At 32.7% G+C, this 11,225-nt stretch overlaps 1 protein-coding gene across 1 annotated transcript; it reads left to right on the top strand.

Moving 5' to 3' along the window:
• Nucleotides 1-317: 317 nt before the first annotated feature.
• LOC145814499 (uncharacterized) lies at nt 318-980 on the top strand. Its single transcript, XM_082911330.1, has one exon. It carries the CDS (start codon nt 318-320, stop codon nt 978-980), a length of 663 nt encoding a protein of 220 aa, XP_082767456.1.
• The last annotated feature ends 10,245 nt before the right edge of the window (nt 981-11,225 follow it).

Here is an 11,225-nt window from a genome sequence, read left to right as displayed (position 1 = left end):
TTCAGAAACTCAAAACGAACACGAGCATGAATGATCATCAAGTGTTCAAACAATGACGTCCAAATCTTGAGGACGGTCAAAAATGGGGTGTCTATAGTCCCTTTCCACCATCTTTTGGCTTTGAATACATTTTGGTAGCTGTGGACTATGTGTCCAAGTGGGTGGAGGCAGTGGAAACCAGAGCGAATGATCATAAGGTTGTGGTTAAATTCCTCCATGAGATCATTTTTTGTCGTTTTGGGTTCCCACGTGCCATAATTAGTGACGGTAGTAAACATTTTTGCAACCGATTCTTCGAGGCGTTGGTGCGCAAATATATGATCACTCACAAAGTTGGCACCCCCTACCATCCCCAGACTAGTGGTCAAGTAGAGGTTTCTAATAGGGAGGTTAAACACATCCTCGAAAAGACTGTGAGGCCCGATAAGAGAGATTGGTCCACTAGGTTGGTAGATGCTCTTTGGGCCTATCGTACTGCATATAAGACACCCATTGGGATGTCTCCATATAGAATTGTGTTTGAAAAACCGTGCCATCTCCCTGTTGAGTTAGAACACCGGGCTTTGTGGGCCATTGGGAAATTCAATTTTGATATGGCTAAAGCCGGTGACTATCGAAAACTCCAACTCAATGAGTTAGAGGAGCTTCGCAATGATGCGTATGAGAGTTCTAAAATTTACAAGGCTAGAACTAAGGCATTTCATGATAAACATATTTCTCGTAAGTCCTTCAAGCCTCACCAAAAAGTGTGGCTATTTAATGCCAAATTGTGGTTGTTCCCGGGTAAACTCCAGTCTCGATGGGATGGCCTATATGACGTTATAGAAGTCTTTCCGCATGGAGCGGTTGAAATTAAAAACCCACAAGATGGTACGACCTTCAAGGTCAATGGCCAAAGATTGAAACAGTATGTGGATGGTATTAAGAAAGGGGAGATGATTGAGGTTGTCCATCTGACGGACCCAATATATCTTCCATAGTGATTACTTTGAGTCTAGGAGACTTTAAATCCTCTAAAGGTGTAATTCATTTGGTGTTAGCCGTGCCCGAACGGCATCTGACGGTCTGGTATAGCCACCTAACTGTGTTTGTAGTGAGTTCCTAAGAGACCAACTGAGATGGTGGAAACTAGAGTTCGAATGGCAAAGCCTAGAACACAAAGGTTTGGAATTTTCGAGACTAGAGTCTGGTTTAAATACCCAGAGGTGTGGAGATTGCTTCAAAACTATCCCGGCTTAAACTCTGTATAGCAACCCCAAAGGTTGAGGTAACTTTATGCGCCTCGATTCTGGATACCGAATCAACCTAGTATGTCACCCTGTTGGGGAATAGGGAAGGTTACAAACACAGTTAGGGAGAAAAGTAGTACCCGTGTTTTTTGTGTGAAGATTATACCCTTGTTAGGCATTCCGATATTTTCTAAAGTACTATATTTATTTCGGATGTCAAATGAAGGTAGAAATGGTTTAGCATGATTTGGGTTATACTTGGTTTTTAATTTCTTTTCTTTAATCTTTTAAAAATATATATATTTATAAAAAAAATTTGTGTGTGTTGTACTTGGTTAATTTTTAAAAAATAAATAAATAAATAAATGGGAATAAAACAAATATATATTAAAAAAAAACTGTACTTGGTCAAGTTTAAATAAATAATAAAAAACAAAATTGTACTTAGTCAAGTTTAAATAATAATAATAATAATAATATATATAAATAAATAAATAAAAAACCAGACCGCACGAGCGGTTGGGTTGGGTGCACGGGCGACCCAACCCCAAAAGGGTACTGCTTTCATGCCGCAGGAGCGGCCCACTTTCGCTGCAGGAGCGGCCCAAATTGAGCGCTCGTGCGGCCCCATTTGGCGCACAAGCGGCCTAGCACGAGCAACCCAGTTAAAAAAAAAAAAAAAAAAAAAAAGAGGGAGCCCGCACGAGCGGTTGGGCTGGGCGCACGAGCGGCCCAACCCCTAGAGCGTACTGCTTTCACGTCGCTGGAGCGGCCAAAAATAGGCGCTCGTGCGGCCCAAATGGGCGCGCGAGAGGTCCAGCCAAAAAAAAAAAAAAAAACAAAACATACAGATTTTTTAAAATTTTTTTTATTATTTATTTTATCTGATTTCATTTTATTTTTATTTCTATTTCTTCTTCTTCTTCTTCTTCTTCTATAAAAAAAAACAAAAAAACAAAAAAACAAAATCTGAAGTTTGTTTATTTATTTATGTTTATTTATCTATTTTATATTTCATTCAAATAAAATAAAATAAAATAAAATAAATAAATAAAAAATCATGTGTATATATATATTTATATATTTTTCTTTATTTAAAAAAAAAATGAAAAGTCTTTTAACCAAAACCTAACCCACTTTGCTGACCCTCACTTTCCCAACTATCTCTATCTACCACCCATCTTTATCGTTATTCTTCTTCTTTTCTCTCTCTCTTTCTCTCTCTCTCTCTAAACCCTACGCACCCACAAACTCCATCAAACCCCACACACCCGCAAACTCCATCAAACCCCACCATCACCAACCTTCGCCCTCCTTCTTCCTCACCACCATCTCACCGTCGGCGCCCTATTTTCTCTCCGTCCATTGAATCTCCGGCGACCACCATTTTTTCCGGCAAAATTCATCCTTGTTCCTCTCTTTCTTCACTACTTCAAGGTAAATCATCCCTTTTTGGTTTCCAACTTTTTATTTCTTCTGTCAATCTTGTATTGTAGTTAGATTTAGGGTTAGTTTAAAAAAAAAAAAAATCAAATTTGGGCAAGAAGACGATCGCCGCACGTGCGGCCCTCTCCGGCGCATGTGCGGTCCATGCCAAAAAAAAAAAAAAAAAGCTTAGAAATAAGGGTGTTAATAATAATAATAATTTAGTTTTTTTTTATTTGTTATATTTATTTAGTTTAAATTGTTTCGTTAGTGATTCTCGTTAGTTTAAGTAGTTAGTGGACTGATTTTATTTTATTTTTATTTTTATTTTACTTGTTTAGTTAGTGATTTTATTTTTATTTTTATTTTCATTCTATGATGTAATTGTTCATTTAATTATTAAGTAGTCTAGTTTTTATTTTATTTTATTTTATTTTCTAAATTTTTATTTTATTTTATTTTATTTTACTTTCTTCTCTTCTACTAACCTAGATTGTTTAATTTAATGTTATTTTCTTATTTATTTCATCTTTATAGTTCTACTATGTGTTTGTAAATAAATAAATATCAATCAATTCGGTGGTGTGAGGATGATGCGGTTTTGAGTGATGTATGCATACATGCTATTTTTTATGAGTGCTGATATAATGGTTCCACATTTTTGGTTGTGGTGGTTGAATTATTTTCTGCAGATATGTCTTCATTATCCCACCGAGCACCCAAACGGCCCCACAATGCCAACATTGCATTAAGAGATGTGCCAATCAATGCTTGGGCCACCAAACCCGTTGCATGTGACACGTCCTTTGATGTGGACTTCTTCCGTCACCATCAAACCATTGCATGAAGTATTCAACAACTTGAAGACCGGGGCCTCCTGGGCATCTGCACTGTCACTGAACCGGCATATCCTCGCATTGTGCAATTCTTTTATCAGCATATGTACGTCAGTGACGAGGCCCCGGGAGCTCTTTGCTCCCTTGTTGATGGAGTGGAGTTAGTGGTCACTCCAGCTTCAATTGCTGAGGTCCTCCACTGTTCCATGGACCCTATTAATGCAAAACAATTCCCGGTATTCACTCGAGAACTTACTGTCCCGGAATTGGTGACCGAATTTTATGAGGGGCGGCAGGATAATAACAACAGGACTGGTATCCGGTGGGCTAATTTACCACGCCGCCTTCTCTTCCTTGATGTGGTACTGAAAAAGAATGTCATTCCTCTTGGCCACAAGGAAGAGCGGCGAGAGGACTTGCTCCATGCCTTTCATCGATTTGACTTCGGGTTTTAGGTTGACATCCCTACTTTGATCTACAACCAAATGCATCGAATCTTTAATGAAGTCAAAATACGTAATACTCGAGGCAATTCTACATGGGCCCTTCATTTTGCCAATCTCATTACTGCGCTCGTTAAAGACCAACAGACATACCCACTTCAGGCCAATGAGGTTCAGCTTTCGCTGCCCACATTTTATGGTAAAACCCACTAGCGTCAAACCACTACTCGTCTACCGCCTCCACTAGTCCTCCCCGATGCCCCGGCCAATCCTAATGATGTTCTAGTCGAGCACACCGCCACACCAGCGCCACCGCCAGCGCCATTCCGTATGACGAGGGTGTAATATCAGGCTCTTTTGGATAATCAAGCCGCCATTCAGCACTCTGTGGTTGATCTCCGGACCGACTACCAGGCTTATCGGGATTACTCACAGGTGGCATTTGATGGGTATCGGCAGTCAGTTGCCTCTCTACAAACTGACTTCTATGCATACCGGGATTCGAGTGGGCAACGATTTGAGTAGTTTGATTAGCGATTTAATCAGTTTGATCGGCAGTTTAATCAGCATGGCACTAGGGTTCATGATGAGGCGTTCGAGACTCGGACACTGATGCATGCCCTATTTGAGCAGCATTTCCCACCACTGCCAGATCCACATCAGTGATTTCTGTATATTTCCTTTATTTTCTTTCCTTATTCATTTGGTTTTGTTTTGTTTTGTTTTGTTTTGTTTTTCTTTTTATTTTATACTGTACCCAAAAAAAAACACAAAATATATATATATATATATATATTTCAAAGTGTGTGTTTGGGTGTCCTTGCCTCGCTAGATGTGCGCCCACGCTGTCTGGTAAGATCCTCTCTTTCGTTTTCCTATCTACTGTATCATTGCTTACATTGCGGACAATGTTATATTCCAGTTGGGGGATGAAGGTATTTGTAATAACTATTCATGTTTATACTTGCTGCACTTGATTGCACCACTTCACTTAATGTTTACTTTGAGCCAGTATGATAATGATATGAGCATATGTTAATTGGGGAACATAGTTGGCTTGCTTGAAAATGGTTTATTGGATAAATACTCACATGTGATGTTTGCACTAGGATAGTTGTTTGTGTTTGTGGTATTAGTACACTTGTCATGAGTATGCCTTAATTCACATGAACACACTATCATAGCGGTGACCTCTTTATTATAATCTCTGGTGTACATCATTGATAATGGTTAAGGTTGTAGAAAAGAATAAATGAGTAGCCAAGATTCTCTAAAAAAAAAACACTTGACTTGTTTGGGTTCGTAGCCTTTTTAACTCGAGTTATTAAGCCCGTATGGGTGTCTCTACACCTAGTGCCCTAAAACCATCTGGTTTGGGAGTCATTAGCCCAATACTTGCTACATGGGTTAATTAGAAAGCTTAAGGAACCTAGACATTGCACAGTTAAGGAAAAATAAGAATGACTTGTTCGGATTCGTAGCATTTTCAGCTTGAGTTATTAATCCCGTAGGGGTGTCTCTACACTTAGTGCCCTAAAACCGTCTGGGTTGGGAGTCATTGGCCCAATGCTTGTTACATGGGTTGACTAGAATGCTTAATGGATCACGACATTGCACAGCCTTTAAAAAAAAAAAATGAGAATCTTGGTTGCAACAGTTTAGTTTTTCTGTATATGTTGAGTGTTATTATGAGTTACACTGGGCTATTATAGTGGACATTTAACTAATATGGGGATTGCACTTTACACCGAGAGTACTAATGATGTGTCTACTAACATTTACAAGTACAGGGGACTTTACTTTTGTATAAACTGAATTGTGGTTTTGGCTCAATAGATTCCTTCATACTTGTCCACTGTGTCTTCAATGACTCATCATGTCTTAATATCATACTGTAGTGGCACATAAGTTGGTTGTTGTGTGGAGTAGTGTGGTTAATTGTTATTGAGCGGATATGAATATGTTGATGTTTGTGGGTATCATTTCTGAAAACCCTCACGAGACTATACTCGTCCACTTGGGGTAACCTTGTGGTTTAAAGGCTTGTTGTATATGCTAAATGCAATCGTGATCCCTACGAAAGTGGCTTAGAGTATTTTCCTTTTCTTATTTCTTTTGTTTTGCTTGAGGACTAGCAAAATGTAAGTTGGGGGGTGTGATGTTGGCCGAAAGGTACCACATTGAGGCCATTTAAGTTACATTTTTAGTCTTTCAATTTTATTTATTTGATGGAGATGATGTGTTTCATGCACTTGTACAGATTTGGCGGGAAATATGAAAATTCAATCAAAAAGGGCGTGAAAGCAGATTCTTCGTGCGAGAAATGAAGAATCCGAGCCAGCCAGACCACCGCACGTGCGGCCCACATAGGCGCTCAAGCTGCCCACCTAGGGACGCGTGCACGGAATTTTTGGTCTATTTTACTGAGAATAAAAGATAGAAAAATAGCCAAAATTAGGGTTCGAAAAATTAATTCAGAGAAAAGGGAGGCTCGGGTTCTAAAGAGGTGATTATTCTACCAAAGCTTGAAGGACACTTCCATGGGGGCTTCTTCCTCATCTTCTTCCTCTTCTCACTCCTCCATGAGTGGTTAGTCGTCTTTTCTAGGGTTTTGATGAAACCCTAGCCATGTAATAGGATTTTTCATTAGCTTTAATTGTGAATTGGTTTAAATGGATGTATGGATGATTTAGAAGTTTTTAATATTTGTTTCTTTCATCTGTTCAAGCATTTTACTCTCTGTGATTGTTTAATACTTTCCATACATTAGTTTTCTTTGTGTTTGTATTCAAAGTACGAGACGAGTCATGCTATGAGAGATGGGTCGTATTGCCACAATAGTTAGAGCAAACGACTCGTACTACTCAGGATAATTCGTGCCTGTATGTTGAATGCGATAACCCTCTTGATCAATATTTCAAACTTGTAGTTGTGAATTATTGGGTACTTCAAACCGAATCGCAATGGTTGGCCAATGTTAAGTCTCATTCATGTGGTTAGTGGTGAATTCTCTGCCCTAGGATTTTTTTTCGAAAAATTAATATCTCAAACCCTAATTTTAATTGTCAGTATAATTCCTCAATTTCATTTAATTGTTGTTTAGTTATAAAATCAATCCTATTTTTTTTAATCAAAATTAATTTAGGAATTTTGCGATTGAATTAATCTAATTTCACATTCGTCCCTGTGGATTGATACCTGGACTTGCCATTATTCTAATAGAATTTGGTATAGTTTAGTGATTTATTTTTGGTGTGTGTAATGACCAACCACTACTCTTTCTCTAACCAATTCTTTCTTCTATTCAAAAATCTTAACCATCATACATTATACTTTTTCCAAGCCATTCATGTCTTGCTTGCCCTATAAATATTATATTCATGGAACAATAAAACTGATTGTTTTTTAACTTTATTTTTTTGAGACAAATTAGAGGTTAGTTTATGTTTAATCTGTTCTATTCTTTAAACAGACTCTTTTATCTTTTAGGTACTTCATTTTTTCTTCTTCTTTTTTATCTATGATCATTTTTTTGTTTTTGTATTTCATATTTTTTGTGTCATTTCTCTCTCCTCTCTTCCAACCATTTTCTGTTTTTTGTTTATAACTATTTTTTGTTGATTAATATTGTTTTTCTAGAATTTTTATACTAAAATGGCGTGATAGGATCATTTGTATAATAAAAAAAATATGTCACTCACTATAAAATGATAGATAAAAATCCAAGCAAAATCTTTATTAATAAGTTTTTTGTATTGATTTTATGTTTATATATTATTACTTTTTTTAAAAAAAATTACTTTTAATACTTTTTTGATATCATGATATGTGTTAATTGACAGTTGGTGCAGAGCATTATTTCAAATGCATATAATAGTTTTTCAAAGCTATAAATAGAAAATTTTAATTTTAATCAAATTTTTTAAACTATTAAAGGTGTTAGTCAATTATTTAATTATTTATTTTTAATATGTGCAGCTCCTCTATTCGTTTATGGTAGTTCTCTCTCTACTCCACTGTGAGTTCATATGTTTTTAGAAAAAAAATCATATGTAATTTAAAATTTTGAATCTTTTTATATAGGAAGTTAAAAAATAAATTTTAGAATTTAAAACATAACTATACAGAACCATATTTTTTTAAATATAGCTATATTTATAATTAATTTTAATCTATCTATTACCTATCCGTATTTATATTATTTTAAATAAAAATGTTGAACAATAATTGAAGTTTAAAATCCTAATCTATTTTTTTTTTCAAAATTTAAAATTGTTAAAATGCATATGCTGCAATATCATTAATTTCTTCCTATTATAAATTTTATTTTATAAATCTTATAAGATTTGTTCAATGACTAATATTCAATTTTTGTAAAAAAATTCAATATATTCCTTCCAAAAGTTAATATAGCAAGTCTACAAAATCATATTTTAAAACTCAAAATTATTAATATTAATATTTTTATTTTTATTTATTTTTGTTTTCAATAAGCATGTTAAAATATAAATAATATCCAAATAAAATTATACGTATTAATAAATATGACATTAGTTTTAATTATAATCACATCTTTTTAAAGTTTTTATTCATTTTTAACTCTTTTTTTTATATTTTAAATTACATGTTACGATGATTCTTTCTTATTCATTAAGTTTTTAAAATTTCTTTAATTATTTTCCTTTCAAAAACCAATATAAATTTTTTAAAAATTCATATATTTTTATTCTAAAATAGCAAAGTATTAGAACTATGTCATTTTTTTATAACAAAACATAATTTTAATTGTTAATTGTCAATACAACAATTTTAATCTATGTTTATGAGTAAATATTATAGTAAAGGAACATTTAAAACAAAACTCTTAAACTTATATATAAAATTTTATTTATGAGAAAAAAAATATAAAATTAAATATAATTATCATATTTTTAATAAATAATATGTTATTTTATCCCGTACATACATAATACGAGTGACATGCTAATATTTAATAAATATAAACGGGGGTAAGAAAATCCAACATGGTCTGGCCCGGGAATGTAATGTTATGACCTTTTTGTAATCTATTTTCTTAAATTTTCTAATTATTTTATTTTTAACACAAATTTAATGAAAAGATGCTCAATGAGCCTGCTACGTTGTCTTTTGCCGTAGCCTCAATAGCCGACGACGATACGGGGTGAAATTACTATTAAAAAAAATAAAAATAAATTACACTTTATACTTTAATATTTTAGGCTAAACTACAGTCGTGTTTCTTAAAATGTTAAAAAAAAAAAAATACAGGCAATTTTATAATTTTAATATAATTATATTAACTTTTTTTAGTAATTTTAATTTATATAATAATTAAATTATTTTTTTATCAATAATTGGTTAGTTACATGAATAAAAAAAATAATATATTCATATATTTTCAATTAGAATATATATACATATCTTATTTATTTTAGTGTATTTATCGTCTATATTAATTTCAGTCGCTTTAACATTATTAAAAAATGTTAATATAATTATGTAAAAAATATAAGACTAATATTGTAATTTTTTTTTTCAAATCTCAAAGACTATATTAGAATTTATTTTGGTCTATATTTTTTTAATTCTAACAGTCAATCTCTGATATTTTGATCAAATCACAATATAACCCTTTCATTAATTTGATGTTAGATTATTTAATAAAAATTGTCATAGAACTCTCATATGATAACCTTTTTTATAATAAAAACATAATTTCTTTATTTTTCTTTTCTAATTCTCTAATATAACTCCATCATATTTCCATAATCATTTTTCTCTACACTACTCATGGCCATTGCCCCTCCCTATCATCGCGACCCACATCCTTTCCCCACATGCTTTTTATTATCTATTACCACAATTCTTTTGCCAGATAATTTTATTCCTTATTATCAGCTAATGCCATCAATAAATGGTGGAGAAATGATGAAATAGATTGAAGTAACATAAAAAGTGAGAAATAGATTGAAGTAACATAAAAAGTGATGTAATTACAGTATAAGAAAAAAATTACAGTTGATAGATATAAAAGAATAAGAAATAAAAATGGATTTGTATTTTTCTTTCACTAAAAATACCTTGTACTAGGGTCGTCCCATGACAATTTCTATTAACTAATTAACATTAAATTAGGGAAATTCTATTTTCATACCCCTAATTATCTCAATGCATACTTAATAAAATATTATTTTAATGACAATTATATTTTAAATTAAAATGACCATAATGAATTTCCACTAGCACCCAAAATATTATGAAAATATTCTCTGTACACATTTTTTAAAAATGAAAAAAATCTTAATATACACATTTTGAGTAAAAAAAAAATCGTAATTTTTTCATTGTTGTCACTTTGCTTACTACACACCCTATACTCTTTTATTACTTAGAAAGAAATACTCTCATAACAACTCTCATATTGTTTTAATCTCTAGATTTATACTCCATTAGTGATGAAAATGTTAGTTTTTCGTACAGAACTTTTTTTTCCCTTTTCCTTTTGCGGTTTTCAATCGAACAATCAGTGCTGAATTATTTTATTATATTCGGATATCAACTGTCGAATTATTTCATTACATTCAGACATCAACTGCTGAAAGTTTTTTTTTATTTTTTTTCAGAATAAATTTATCAAACTAATGACTTTTATTTAGGAGTTATTAAATGTATAATTTTGAAAAAACAATGCCAAAATCCCCAAATCGAAAAATATTTATTAAAAAAACAAAACATGAGGGTTTTATAGCAATGGAGTGCACAGAGATCTGAAAATGGTAAATGCAATAACAAATTGGAAAGATGCCTCATCTTCAATAATATTTTGAAGGGTTTTCAATGGTATTTTTAATAGAGGTTCAATAGGGTCTTCAATGGAAGATTTTGTCTTACTTCACATTGTGGTCTTGAATGATCTTTACGTCGGTATAAAATGGGTCTACAAATCTAAAAGTAAGGTCACTTAACAAGTGTGTAAAAATAAGATTGAGTGGTGTATGTACAATGATTATGAGTGAATGATATAATTGTAACTTTTAGTGTGTAGATTGAAAAAATTAATTAATAATTAAATTAATAAGTATGTGTATTAAGACAAGATGTGTATTGAGGTAATTAAGGGATGATTAGAATCATCTAAATAAATGTATTTTTTGACTTTAAGATAATGTGACTTAAATAGGATAGTGACTTTTTGACTTTTTTAGATCATACCAAACAAGACCGGAGTATGTGAAAATAGAATTTCTCATTAAATTAACGAAAGGACAAAA

The sequence above is a fragment of the Camellia sinensis genome, unplaced genomic scaffold (assembly GCF_055761805.1).
Source record: "Camellia sinensis isolate YWXY unplaced genomic scaffold, ASM5576180v1 Unanchor11, whole genome shotgun sequence".
Classification (NCBI taxonomy): domain Eukaryota; kingdom Viridiplantae; phylum Streptophyta; class Magnoliopsida; order Ericales; family Theaceae; genus Camellia; species Camellia sinensis.
Note: the sequence above shows the minus strand (reverse complement) of the source record. Positions and strands in the feature narration are given on the sequence as shown.